The sequence below is a fragment of the Indicator indicator genome, chromosome 14, assembly GCF_027791375.1.
Source record: "Indicator indicator isolate 239-I01 chromosome 14, UM_Iind_1.1, whole genome shotgun sequence".
NCBI classification, from domain to species: domain Eukaryota; kingdom Metazoa; phylum Chordata; class Aves; order Piciformes; family Indicatoridae; genus Indicator; species Indicator indicator.
In genome coordinates, this window is record NC_072023.1 from 25,491,443 (window position 1) to 25,506,213 (window position 14,771).

General features: G+C 51.1%; 1 protein-coding gene across 1 annotated transcript in view; it reads right to left on the bottom strand.

Moving 5' to 3' along the window:
* CACNA2D4 (calcium voltage-gated channel auxiliary subunit alpha2delta 4) overlaps positions 1–14,771 on the bottom strand; it is a 205,158-nt gene that overhangs the window by 32,644 nt on the left and 157,743 nt on the right. Inside the window, exons 28-29 of the mRNA XM_054386414.1 lie at positions 3,503–3,564; positions 2,316–2,330 (exon numbers count right to left, since the gene is read on the bottom strand). Coding sequence (XP_054242389.1) covers positions 2,316–2,330; positions 3,503–3,564 — 77 coding nt within the window. The remainder of the gene's footprint in view (positions 1–2,315; positions 2,331–3,502; positions 3,565–14,771) is intronic.

The following is a 14,771-nucleotide window of genomic DNA, read 5'->3' on the forward strand; positions in this document are numbered from 1 at the left end:
CGTGTAGCCCAAGGCACCGTCCATTTGTTTCATTTAGGATTTCTGTGTACCGGGCTTGACATGTGTTTCACAACACTGAACTGGGTGGGGACGCAAGGAATTAAGCGGAGAGTAAAAAAGCCCTTCAGGTGCTCATTGATTTCGTAATCCTTGCGAGCCTGCTGTGGCTGCGTGCGTCTGTCCCTTTGTGTTACTTTTCAACGCTGTTTTCTCTAGCAGCAGAGGCAAGGAAGCTGACACGGTGTTGCCATTTCTGTACCCGGGGTCCCCTTCCTACCAGAGGTTTTACGGGGTCAGGGAAGGACTTTGACGTGTTGCATAGCCTGGCTGCTCTCAGCCAGCTGCCCTTTATTTGCACAAAACCCCCTTATACATAACCCCCAGCCCCAACCCTTTCTGGATGATCTTATACATAACCCCCAACCCTTTCTGGATGATCTTATACATAACCCCCAGCCCCCCCTTTCTGGATGATCTTATACATAACCCCCAGCCTCAACCCTTTCTGGATGATCTTATACATAACCCCCAGCCTCAACCCTTTCTGGATGATCTTATACATAACCCCCAGCCTCAACCCTTTCTGGATGATCTTATACATAACCCCCAGCCTCAACCCTTTCTGGATGATCTTATACATAACCCCCAGCCCCAACCCTTTCTGGATGATCTTATACATAACCCCCAGCCCCCCCTTTCTGGATGATCTTATACATAACCCCCAGCCTCAACCCTTTCTGGATGATCTTATACATAACCCCCAGCCCCCCCTTTCTGGATGATCTTATACATAACCCCCAGCCTCAACCCTTTCTGGATGATCTTATACATAACCCCCAGCCCCCCCTTTCTGGATGATCTTATACATAACCCCCAGCCCCAACCCTTTCTGGATGATCTTATACATAACCCCCAGCCCCAACCCTTTCTGGATGATCTTATACATAACCCCCAGCCCCAACCCTTTCTGGATGATCTTATACATAACCCCCAGCCCCAACCCTTTCTGGATGATCTTATACATAACCCCCAGCCCCAACCCTTTCTGGATGATCTTATACATAACCCCCAGCCTCAACCCTTTCTGGATGATCTTATACATAACCCCCAGCCTCAACCCTTTCTGGATGATCTTATACATAACCCCCAGCCTCAACCCTTTCTGGATGATCTTATACATAAAGCCCAGCCCCCCCCTTTCTGGATGATCTTATACATAACCCCCAGCCCCAACCCTTTCTGGATGATCTTATACATAACCCCCAGTCCAACCCTTTCTGGATGATCTTATACATAACCCCCAGCCCCAACCCTTTCTGGATGATCTTATACATAACCCCCAGCCCCAACCCTTTCTAGACCATTCTCAGTGATGAGAGGAGAATTTGCAACTTCTGACACAAGACAATGGTTACTTTCAGCACAAACCCAACAGTTTCAGGTTTCAGTCCCTCTGCTCTGCTTCAGAGGAGGCTTAGAGATGCTTGAAGTTGTTCCAAGCCCCACGGCTTTGTAATATCACATGCTCTTGCTCTTACTCCCAAGGGCTTTTTGAGGCTCCAGGGATGATGATTTAGAGACATCCCTTTATCCACAGCTGCAAGCATTGTCTCACTTCCACCTCATCACAAAACAGCATCAGGTTGTTTTGTCTCCTTGGAAGCAGGCAGAGAGATCCCTGGTGGGTTCCTTCCTTTGATCAGCAGAGAAATATGGCCACAATGAACCACTATTATGGCCTCCAGGGACAACAAATACAGAGCCCAGAGCTTAGAAATCATCACAGAAACACAGGTGAACCTGAACAGATTCCCACAGGCAGTGCCTGTGTCTCACAGCATCTTCCCCAGCCATGGGAGGACCAAGTCTTGCTGCCATTGCTTTTCCACCCCTGGAGAAGCTCCAGCAGTGCTTGGTGCTGAGCTGGCCATATGACAGCAGGACTGGGGTGAGGAGCCTGGTCTGAGGGCATTAGCAACTTGCTGGGAGCCCCTGAGGAGGGGGCAGAGCTGAACCTGAGTTCCCTGATTGCTCTAAGACCACATCTACTGCACATCTCAGAGACCAGTGTGCCTCACACAATCCTCCTGCTGTTGGTCAGGTCTCAGAAAGGCTGAGACCCAGAGCACTTTAAGCTTTGCCAAAGACACTTAATTACTGCAAAGAAAAACACAGCCTATGACAGGCTTGGACCATCTCCAGTGACTACAGACAAGGGACGGTGGCACAGGAATGATACAATGGTGAGGCTGAGCCCCAGCAAGGCACACCAGGAAGCCAGGATGCCTGCCCAGCCCCAGCTTTGGTCTACTTACATCACTGTCATTGGGCTGGAAGGTGGGAGGCATGGTGTGGACATCCAGAGCAGCACAGCATGCGGTGAAGCGGCAAAGAGAGAGAGGAAACAAAATCTGTTAGTCCCTTGTCAAGCAGCAGCAGTGTCCTGGGGACCCAGACACCAGCTCTGTTCACAGCAGCACCTCCTCAGGCTGCAGCATGTGGGTGTTTGGCACACAGGCCTCCTTTCAGCCTCCTTAATAAACCTCTCTGCTCACTCAGCACCTGTGCAGGCTTGTTTGTGTGAGAGCTGCCTGGGTAATGGTCCTCAGGAGACTCGGAGGAATGAAGCTCTCTGCTGATGTTTCAGGATGTGCTCACGTGCTTGGCAGGAGTCTTTCCAGCTGGGGTTAGATTCCTGTGATCTCACACTTGCCTGTCACCATGGCCAGCTCTGAGCTCCTCCGTTCCCCATGTGTGCTCGCTGCCGGTGCACAGCCTCCTGCCCTTCTGTTTCCTCTCATCCCCCTCTGATGGCAGTTCCTTCTCCTGACAGTAGAGACCTGCTTCTGCTGTGTGCTGCTTCAGTCCCATCAGTCTCACCCCTCCAGTGCACCTTCCACATAGCAAAGCCTAGGGGGAAAGCCCCTGGCTGGTATGGTATGAAACGTGTTTCACTTTTCCTGTCTCTCAGGCTGGGGCAGCTCTTTTAATTATTCCACTTCTTTCAGTCCAGCAAGTGTCCAAAATTAGGACAAGACTGAAAGCTTATCCCTGGAGCAAATCATTGTTATTTTGGCAAGCTGGTAGCACTTCCTCACCATTATCAAGACGGTAAGAGAAGGCAGCAGATTTCTATTTCTTTCTTTCTTTCTTTTTCCCTGTGCCCAAAGCTGCAGATACCCAGGAGGTTTCCAAAGGGCTGAATGAGCACAAACATATTTCCACAATTAAATGTGTCATCTGCAGCAGAGCTAATGCCAGGTCAGGATGATGACACTGTCAAGGCTGCCTTTGTGGAAGAGGCTCACGACTCACGAGGGCATTAGTGCCCTCGAAGGATTACAGAAATGTGTGACTTCAGACTAAACTACTTCGTAAATCTCTTCACATGAATTCCATAAAAGCCCTCATCAAAAGCCCTGATGGTGTGATGTAACACAGCATTGGCCTAGCCGATGAAGAGCACTAAACGGTCTCTCTGCACCCTTGCTGATGCTCCTACCTGTTGCATGGCCATCCAAAACTTCAGTTGGAGCAACTCCAGCTTTATTTGCACACCCACCGCTATGGGAAACAGAAAGGAGGGAGGGCAAGAAGAGGAACGTGAAAGAGAGAGAAAGACAAACACAAGTTAGGAGAGGAGGGGTAAAAATATTTGCCAGAAGTGATGGGATGGAAATGGCTAATGGCAACCTGGTTCCAAGTGGAAACAATAAGCATCAGGAGATGGGCGCTAAGGCGGATTGCCAAGTGAGAGTCAGAGGTTTAGCAAGGAAGAGGGAAAGGGCACACTGACTGTACTGTGCTGTGGTTTAACCTTTGCCAGAGTCTAAAAGCCCAAACAGAACAGATTTAGATCACCTGCCCTCTCCTAAATTAGGCAGGAGAAAAGGGAGGTGAAAATCACAAAAGAAACAGTCTAGAATCGATTTGGAAGTAAAAGGGTAAGGTTAACAAAATCTAAAAGGCATTTGAGTTAAAGCAAGGTTACAAAGGTATAAGGAAAAAAGGGTAAATAAAAATATAAACCAAACCAGTCACAGCTGGCAAAGGATTCCCTGAATGCAAATGTGGATTCTTTTTAGATGCAGTCCTTAGGAGCTTGGGTGCAGCATGGAACAGGCCTTACCACGTGGTTACAGCAACAGCAGGAACTGCTGTCAGGCAGGCAAGGGGCAGGAGCAAGAGGGGGAAGAGTCCTCTTAAATAGGCTTTAGGTGGGCAGGAAGTGGGAGTGGAATAGACTTTGACCCAGGGCCTCCTCCCCCTGGGAGGGGTCACCAAGTCTCTGCCCACCTGGGTCAGGCTTCATTGTCCACCCCGGGGCTATGTTCTTTTCCCCCCACCCCCTCCTGGACTGGGTGTAACCTGACACATACTGAGGTGCTGACATCTCCCTCCCACTAAGCACTATGGAGCTACAAACAAATAAACAAACAAACAAAAAATCCCCCAAGCAAACAAAAACCCACAAAGCACTCCCAGCTGGTGAGTCTTCTGCAGATTTGCCTGGCCAGAGTGGATGCTTCACCTCAGCCTCCACTCCTGCACCACACAGCATTAATCAGGAATAAAGTAGGCCAGAGTGAGGAAGGGATTAATTCAAAACCCCACCTGTCTCAAGGGAAAGCTGCAGTGGTTTAGATGGCTCCTAAACCACGATGAAAACACAACAATATGAATGCCACTCGTCAGGAAAGTGCCAGCTAGCAGCAGTGCTTCATTACCCGGCCCCAGCCTGCCGCACACTCTGCTAAGCCAAATGAAGCACAGCCTCATTTCTCAGTTTAATTTCTCTTCTATTCCCAGCACCAGGCTCCTGAAGTGAGGCATAGCTCCACAGCAGGAGAACTGGTGTGGGGTTAGGCCACATCTTGAGTCCTGTGTCCAGTTCTGGGCTTCTCAATTCAAGAAAGATGTTGAGACACTGGAATGTGTCCACAGAAGGGCAGTGAAACTAGGGAGGGGTCTGGAGGACAGCCTTATGAGGAGAGGCTGAGGGAGCTGGGGGTGTTTAGCCTGGAGAAGAGGAGGCTCAGGGTAGACCTCATTGCTGTCTACAACTACCTGAAGGGAGGCTGTAGCCAGGTGGGGGCTGGTCTCTTCTACTAGGTAACCAGCAACAGAACAAGAGGACACAGTCTCAAGCTGTGCTTGATCTTGGAAAGAAGTTCTTCACAGACAGAGACTGCCCCTTTGAATGGGCTGCCCAGGGAGGTGGTGGGGTCAATGTCCCTGGAGGTGTTTAAGAAGAGACTGGATGAGGCACTTGGTGCCATGGTCTGGTTGATTAGTTAGGGTTGGGAGATCAGTTGGACTGGATGATCTTGGAAGTCTCTTCCAACCTGGTTGCTTCTGTGATTCTGTGATTCTGTCTCCCCTAGCTGTCCCGGGGTAGGGTTGCCTACAAGCACACCTAATAAGCAGGGCAGCGGTGTGCAGCCTGGCACGGTGACAGGGAAGCACAGAGCTGCATGTCAACTAGTTGAATCCGAGAGCTCTGCAGGAATTACAGCCTCAAGCAGGACCTTGAAATAGAACACAAAGTGCAAGTGAGGGAGAAAGAGAAGAGAGGGAGAGTTTGAGCCTTTTTATTTTTCTTCACAACCGCCAATATTGGGCAGACAAAGTGTTGCTGTTTTTTACAGATTTCCTCTGAATTAGCAGAAGCCTCAAAGAGGGGAACAGATCCTTTAAATCTGAATCACACTGGGTGGGTGCTTTTAAGTTAACAGTATGATCTGATGCTCTAATTCAGAGGGGTATGAATTAAAACCGGAGGATGCAACGGTAGCCTTTCTTGAAGCACGCGCAGAGACGCCGGCACCTGGCATCAGCTCTGCCCTTTATACCACTGTCCTTGTCACACTCCCACTGCTGGCACACCTGACAAAGTCCCATTCGCAGGCACATCTCTCATCCAGCTCTCCCTGCTGCAGACTGACTCTGACTGCCTGTGTGCAGTGGGGAAAGCGACGATTTTCTGGAGCTGCCTTGGCCTAAGCCTCACAGAGCACAAACCAGACAAGACAAAGAATGTAAACAAAGGAGGGAGGCCGAGGCTGAGCCTACCCCAGGTGAAGATGCATCAGTTTCAGCAGGGTGTAGCAGGCATGGTTTGGCTTGCTGCCCCTGCTGACAAATCAGCAGTCCGTGACAGAAGGCAAACGGTGCTGTCGCTGCTGAGTCCGACGAGGCCCACGCAGCCGATTTGGTAGGTAGCTTTAAATAAATTCATCCTTATGCTTTAAGAGCATCTTGAGAAAGAGTTCTGCCCCTCAGCACAGCAGATCACACCAGCAGGGCTGAGCATTACCCAGGATGTATACTTTTCATCAGAGGACTTGATACCTACATAACCAACCTCGCAGTGCAGACGCTCGGTAGCACACAGTTTTGCCACTGGAAACATGTCTCAAATTGTCTCAAACTGTTTTTCAAAGGCAGCCTAGCTCCCATTTGTCAATTCGTGCATCTGCCCAGGAGCCATGAGAGCATATACCAAACTTGAAACACCTGCAGTCTGGCGAAGGAGAGCACTGGTGGCCAGTGGCAGGGACAGAAAGCAGAGTCACTTCTTTCTCTTCCCACATCGCTCACAGTCATGTCTGACTTGTCTGTGCCATCTGTCAGCAATCCTTGTCCTTTGGATACAATCTTCGCAGCCCTAACCTCTCCACAGGGCTTGTCCTTACTTATCCCCTCTGCATTGGCTATTTCTTTCCTTCCCAGTGGTCCAAGCATACATTTTTAGCTATTCCTCACAGAGCTGTGGTGAGCACCATGCTCCTCCTCCTCAATGAAGAGGTCATTGAAAGTAAAGCTGGGGGCTATTCTGCCTTGCAGCCAGGTTTTTCTGTCTGGGTGGTCCCAATCACAGGGAATCATACTAGAGGGATCGCTTCATGTTTCTGCCTGGCAGCACCACCCCTTATTAGCTGGAGTGTATTGGCAGCTCTTGGCAAGAACTGTGAGAAACTGCCATGCAGTTTCTCAGGTGACCTGGGGAAAACATGGGAGCTAAGGAGAAACAGGTCATAAGCACCTTGTCACTGCTAGTAACAGACAGTCACCCAGGTCCCTTCAGGCTGTTGGTGAGGCTAGGGAGAAAGAAGGAAAGCAGTGATTCAGTGTGAGGTAAGGATGATGATGCTACAGCAGGTGAGAGGGAGAAAGCTGGAATAAACCCTTCTGTTCCAAAGTGTAACTGATGGTTCATGAGCCTTTTGAATATGGTGGCAGAGTATGCTGCAGGAGCAGGAAGATCATAGAATCACAGAATTGTCAGGATTGGAAGGGACCTCAAGGATCACCTAGTTCCAACACCCCTGACATGGGCAGGGACACCTCACACTACAGCAGGTTGCTCACAGCCACATTCAAGCCTGGTCTTCAAAACCTCCAAGGATGAGGCTTCCACCACCTCCCTGGGCAACCTCTTCCAGTGTCTCACCACCCTCATGGGGAAGAACTTCTTCCTAACATCCAATCTGAATCTCCCCATTTCTAGTTTTGTTCCATTCCCCCCAGTCCTATCATTACCTGACACCCTAAAAAGTCCCTCCCCAGCTTTCTTGTAGATCCAAGGTCTGAGAAATGATGAGTGGCCCTGGTGTGCAGCACAGCAGCATCTCTAGAGCCTTTGGAGAGACCATGGCTAATAGTTTTATTCCTACTAATGTGCCAGCAACCTGTGCAATTATAGCATCCTTGCAAGGACATAAAAACTGAGGACAAGCAATGCTGCACACCTTGCACAGTCAGCCATTGCTTCACCATGTCAATGAGCTACCCAGACCTGTGCATGACTTCTTACCAGCACGCACCCTGCCTGCCTGCCTGCCTGCAAAGCCAGCATGGCTGCAGCTGGCTTTCTCCAGAACTGCCTGCTGCTAGTCACTGTGGAGGTAAGAGCTTTGACCTTCACCTGTTCATCTGAATCTGTGAATCCCTCAGTTGAGCAAGTCTGCCTCATTAGCTCATCCTTTCCTTGTCTCTCTTTCTGTCTGCCTTTCCTGGCTTCTTTGATTATCCATATGCTGTTCTCATAAGGAGCTTTTCCCAAGATTTAATTCCTGGGCCTGCCTGCAGGACAAAAAGACATAACAAAGAGCTGCAAGACTACATCCTGCAGAGTGCTTATCAAGATCTACCTTGCCATTCACAACCTGTTTTCATGACAGCAAGTACAGTGATCAAGTACAACCTGTGATTCAAATGGAAGAAGGTGCCAGAGCAGCAAAGTAGTCCTGCCCATGCTGTCCCTTTGCATTCCCTACTCCCTGTTTCTGAACTATTCCCATTTCCCCTCATGAGCCAGCTGCCCCACTCAAAGCTTTCCTTGCAGTCTCCTAAAAATTCTGCTAAAAAATTAAGTAAAGATTAAAACAAACAAAGCAGCTAAAACCAAGGGCAGCCTGCTCATGATACCGGACCTGACAGAAGGGGCAGCTCAAGTGGCTCGGCAAAAGAGTAATTCCTGCAAACATGAGCTGCCGAGGTCCTCAGCGAGCTGGAGCAAGGCAATCGAGGGGTCTGATTTTGGGGATGCGGGCTGCAGGATTCCGCAGGAGAGCACAGAGGGAAGCCTGACAGCAGGGAGAGAGCTGGATTTAGGTGCTTATGTAGGGCTTGTTCCTTCTCCTTGTGTTTTTCTCTCCGGGTTTATTGTCATCAGTCATACCAGGCAGGGAAGAGACGGAGGGAGGGGAGGAGGCGTTCGGCATGGTGCCTCCTCTCGTAACCTGTGCCTGACCAATCTGCCTCCCAAGGGGCTGCCAGAGCTCCCCCGCCCCGCCACCTCCTCAGCCCTCCTGGAGCCTCAGCTGCCGGCACCCGGAGCGGGATGGCAGCGAGGGCGGGAGGGAGAAGGACTGACAGCAGCTGCCCTTTCTCCAGGATGGGTTGAGAGAAAGGAAACCCTGCCGAGCTCCTTCCTCTTGGGTGCTCGGGAGCAGCTCCTGCCTGGCTGGCTGGGGAGGTGACTCCTCGGCAGTGCTGTGCCGCTGCCATCACAGATGTACCCCCAGCTGTCACTTCGCCACGCGCAGTCGCTGCCTCTCCGTCTCTCTCGCTCCTTCCCTCCCCTCCTGTTTATTATTTGCGGAGGATTACAGCCCCTTTCCCACGCTGCTCTCTCGCCGTGCGGCTCCGCTGCCCTCCACGCTGGGCGAGCGGCTGGCTAGGAGCGGCTCCTGCCAGCTAGGGTTCACCCAGCGCCTAAGCCGGCAACCCAGAGACTTTCCTTCTGCTTTGGGATTGTACCAGGTTCCCTGGAAGAGCTGCCGTTCTTACAGGAGGGTCCGTCCTAGCCCCAGACAGGTGAGTAACGACGTCTCTCTTTTGTATGCGTCCCCAACAACCTCGGCTGTGAGGGCTGAGTTGGACCTGCCCCCAGGAAGCAGCTTGCCCGGGCAGCGCCGCAGTAGCACTGCTTGTGCGGGGCCGGCGGGCAGCGACCTCCCCAGTAATGCAGAGCGACAGCCCTGTCACGGAGGCTGCTGGTGTTGGTTCCACCACAGCTCCAGTGTAGGCAGCCAGGAGCAACTTCTCCCAGCTGTGCATGCCACCAGTGTCTGCCGTTGCAGCATGGGCAGCTCCGGAGCGGCTGTGCGGCTAAGCGCTCGGCGTTGTGGTCACCACTCACCGGGCAGCTGCTTCGGGGAGCCCTAGCTTTTGTCACCTTCTCGGGGGGCCTGTGAGAGGCGCCAGCATGTGAAGTGCCACTCAGCCGAACCGCGGTGGCTTTGCTGGGTATCATTTTGGTCTCGGCTGTCTAAGTAAGAACAACCTAAAATGGAGAAGTGAGGACCAGAAGTGATGAGGTCCAGCACTGAGGAGCCGGCCGTAGGCTGGGGAGGTGTCTGTGTGAAGGTCCGTGTATGTGTGTATGCACAGTTGCACACAGAAAGCTCACAGCCACGGCCCCAGGACACAAAGTGAAGGACGCCATATCACAAGCAGATCCAAAAATAAGCCCCAAGTAGCTTACAGCATCCCTGCAGGCAGAGACTGTGCTTCCTGAACTTTTGGATGGAAGGCATGGTACTGAGGGTGGGAGTGAAATGCAGCACAGAGCAACTTCACATCCTTTTCCAGCCCTGCCTGGAAGGAAATGGGGAGAAGGTGGTCTCAAATGAGCTGAAGTGCAGCCCCCCCTGGACAGGGAGATCCATTGGAAAGCAACCTCATGTGTGCATGTGTGTGTGCACATATACCTGTGTGTACACACACACCCATCCCACACTGGGCATTCTGTGCCCCCTTCTCCCTCTGCCTCTTCAGTTTATTCCTGCCACTGCCTCTCATGCTAATTAAGAGAGACATGTAAAAGCAGAGCTCTCCTGATTTGGGAAGAGAAGAGGTTTGCAGCTCTTGCTCCAACTGTGTCATGCCTGAGCCAGGCCCCAGGCCCACCATGTGGGCTCTCAGCTAGCTTGATGTGCCATGTCCAGCACATCCCTGATGGCAACGGCAGTGAGCAGGGTACAGCACTGCTCTGCTGCTGGTGCCTGATCTGCCACCCAAGGATGGAGGGTGAAATGAAGATCTCATCTGGAGAAGGGCTGGGGCAGCTGCTATTCCAGGGTTTAAAGGAGACCCTTAAAGGCACACAGGGCCTTGTCACAAAGCTGGGGACATTCCTCACAGTGATGAGGAGAGGATTCTGCTTCTCCAGAATTGCAGACCATTTGTCTTCTGAGCTTTGTCACTTAGATCTGTTGGGGGGCAGGGGGTGGATCTTCATCTGACTGCTGTGGGCAAACAACATTTGCAAGGGCATTATTCCACATGAGCGAAGGGCTTGCGGGAGCTGTCTCCCTGTCAGACATACCTGCAGTCTCTCTTTGGGTATCTTGCCTGCTTGGAGGAGTTATGGCAAATCCTGAGCAAAAGGAGAGAGGGGGGGAAGCCCACTTATATAATTTTTATACCACATCATAGCTTTACCTTTGCCTCCAGCGAAACAAATGCCACATGATAGCAAGGTGCACTCCCACCCTGGATATCTCCATGAACTACTCCAGCTCCCTGCCCTTTCTCCAGCTTTTCTAAGCCTGAAGCAGAAAGGATTTTCTAGGCTCTTCAGCATCACAGAAGCCTTGGGAAGGCAGATGTGTCTCAGTGGAGCAGGGAGAACCAGCAGCAGTGCAGGGCCATAAGAATACCTGGACAAGAGCACACAGGCAGCAGCAGAGACTGGACTGGGATGGAGATGAGCTCCAGCCTGTGGGAGGGCATTTCTGGGCAGTTCTTCAGTGACTTTTCAGCACTTGGCCTGTTGCTTATTCAAAAGAGAGACCAAGCAGTTTCCTTCACTTGCCATGTTTGGTTAGAAGCAGCTGCTTACACTGCTTGACATCTGTCCCAGCCCTGGGTGGCTCAAGCAATAATTCAAATTACCATACAGGGAGGCTCCTGTCAGCCGGGCAATGCTCCAGAGGACTGCACAATGACACACACTCCAGTTCTCAGGCAGGAGGGGCTGGAGTTGGAGTCCTTGGCTGTTTCTGTCCCTACTGCAGGGAAACACCTTCTAACACAAATCTTCCTCCTGCTGTTGCTTTACCAAAACGCTGTCTCACAAATATGTTTTGTGGAGCTGAGGTTATCCTAATAGCAAGAGCAACGATTTTTTTTTTAATTATTTTTTTTATTAAACCAATTCAGTTCCAGGGTGAAGAGATGGAAGAGCAGTTGCTCCAGTTGTAAGGACTAGGATTATGTGAATGTGTCCAGAGAAGGGCCACAAGGATGATCAGAGGGCTGGAGCTCCTCTCCTATGAGGACGGACTGAGAGAGTTGGGGCTGTTCATTCTGGAGAAGAGAAGGCTCTGAGGAGACCTTCTTGTGGCCTTCCAGTATCTGAAGGGGGCTACAAGAAAGCTGGGGAGGGACTTTTTAGAGTGTCAGGGAGTGATAGGACTGGGGGGAATGGAGCAAAACTAGAAATGGGTAGATTTAGATTGGATGTTAGGAAGAAGTTCTTCCCCCTGAGGGTGGTGAGACACTGGCACAGGTTGCCCAGGGAGGTGGTGGAAGCCTCAACCCTGGAGGTTTTTGCAGCCAGGCTGGATGTGGCTGTGAGCAACCTGCGGTAGTGTGAGGTGTCCCTGGCCATGGCAGGGGGTTGGAACTGGATGATCCTTGAGGTCCCTTCCAACAATCCTGTGATTCTGTCAAATATGGTTTTATTCACATTAACAAAACCAAGCAGCTGGAAGTTAGGCAATGCTGGGATCAAAGTGAGGAAATGCTGGGCTCTGGGGCAGCAGTGCCATCTGCACTGGGCTGCTGTCCTGGCTGGCAGGATCACATGCTGTGTTCTCCCAGGCTGGGGGCACCAGCTACATGGTGCTTGGGGAGTGAAGCAGGGGGCAGCCAGTTGGGTTGGTTATTTTCTTTGGCACTGCCAAGTCTGTGCCTGCCTTATTTGTTTACTGCCTGCTCTCCAAGCCCTGCAGGCGATACATCATTATTCATTGTCTTGTGGTGTTCTGAAGATGTTTGCTGCTGCTACAGCTGCCTCCTAGCTGATGATAGAGAATTTATGCTCCTGATGAGGCAAGAGAGAGAGGTTACTTCCCTTTCTTTTGAGGGTAAAAGAGGCTTTCCCTTTTAGCCACATGAGGGAGGAGCAGCAGGTATGAGACCAGAGCTTGAAGCCTTTGGGCTCTCAGTGCCATCGAGTCCTTGAGACCACGGCAGTTTGATGGCTACGCTGCCAGCTGTGAGTGCTCAGCACCTCTGCAAAATGGCCCCTGGGGTCTCATGCTGAGCACCCACAAAATTAGGAAGGTACAGCCTGTGGCCACCTGCCAAAGCCAGGGTTTAATCTTTAATGCTGACCATGTAAAAATAGCCTTGTTTATTACAACATCCTCTTTGTTAGCTTGAGTATCATGTGTCCTTTGCACTGAGTATGGGACAGGGTCCTGTGGAAAGAAACACCAGGACTTGCTTGGGTAAGCTAAGGATTGTGTGGCAATATGTATGTGCAAGGGGTTGAATGAAGGGGCTGCAGGTATCAGCTCCCATTTCAGTGCTTGGCTTTGCAAGGCAAAAGGCATCTTTTATAATGTGGCAATTAAAACCACCTCAAATAAGAGGACACTTTCTGCATCTCTTTTTGTTCTGAATGGTAAACCAAGAGGCTGCCCATTATTTGTTGTGAATGGTAAACCAGGAGGCTGTTCATAATTTGTTGTGAATGGTAAACTAAGAGGCTGCTCATTATTTGTAAACTCCAATGCCTCACACCCATCACAGCAAGGACTGAGACCTAAATTTACAGTAGGGCCATATAAGCCTGGGCTTCATAACTGCCTGCAAGCAAAGGCTGTCACTCTGAAGACAAGGCCTTGCTACCATGCTCTTTCTCACTCCAAGGAGGCTGGGAAGCTTCCTGCCCCATGGACTGTGCCCTCACATAAGGAATAAAAAAAGTGGGACCACATCTTGAGTCTGGAGAGGAGTTGTTAGTGGCGATTTGATTTGCGCTTATCACCTGGGCTCTCCTTCCACTCCTGGTGAAGCTCTCTGCTGCTGGTGCTCCCCCAAAAGGTGTGCTGCTACTGCTGCTGCTGCCATTTTGCTGTGGGGCAGGGGAGCTGCAGGTGGGGCCTGCTCTCCACACTGTTTGCATTTAGTGATTTTGATGGAATGTGAATGTTGCCACACCTGTACCTCTTCTGTGGCTGCAAAGCCTCCAGAAAACTAAAGTCACATCAAATGTGAAGATCTTCACAGAATCACAGAATTAACCAGGTTGGAAAAGACCTTCAAAATCATCAAGTCCAACCTATCACCCAACACCATCAAACCAACTAAACCATGGCACTAAGTGCCTCATCCAGTCTTATTTTAAACACTTCCAGGGATGGTGACTCCACCACCTCCTTGGGCAGCCCATCCCAATGGCCAGTCTCTCTTTCTGCGAAGAATTTCTTCCTCACATCCAGCCTAAACTTCCCCTGGCGCAGCTCAGCAAGCTCTGCAGCACAAGGCTGCGATGTGAGTGCTAACTCAGATGCATCCAATGATTCCTGGCTGGAGCTCTGGATTGTGAGAGTTGTCACTACATCTTGTTGAGTTGTGGGCGATGTTCCCAGCTTCTGAAGAGTATAAATGTGTCCCAGGGATCCTCAGGCACCCCTGAAGATGGAGGCAGCAGCCTGGGTTCCATGCAGCTTGTGTGGATGTTATGGGGATACCCCTCTTGAATGCTCTGGGAAGGCGCTGGGGGGCGCTGGGAAAGGGGAAGAACAGCTCTAGAGTCTCTCACAGGCAGCACTGCCAAGCTCATGCCACAGTGGCAACCAAGTAAAAGAGGCCTAAGCAGCTCACCAAAGCAGCAGAAGGTCTCCTCCAGAGTTCAGTATAAATCCATGGTGTGTGAACACTGAGAGGCAGCCCTTCCCTGGGACGTGTGCCAGGAGCTGTGTGCATGCTGGGGCACTGATCCCCTCATGACAACAGCTGAGAGGGTTTTTGCTGCTGGCACCTTGTGCTCTGCCCCACTGCTGCATGTGCATGGAAGATCCCTGCCCCTGTGAACACCCTCGGGGTACAGGCTGCTGAAGTGAGACAGCAGTGAAGTTCTTCCCTTGTCCCACTGTTTTCTACATCCTCTCCCTCCTCCTGTTGCAACTGCTGACCCTTGCAGCAAGTGGTCTGATTCAGAAAGGTTGGCAGGCAGGGAAGGGAAGCCAGGCTGCTGAGTGTAGGAGACAGGGAGGGACTCTCTCAGCAGCTTAAGTAGCAATAGTTCT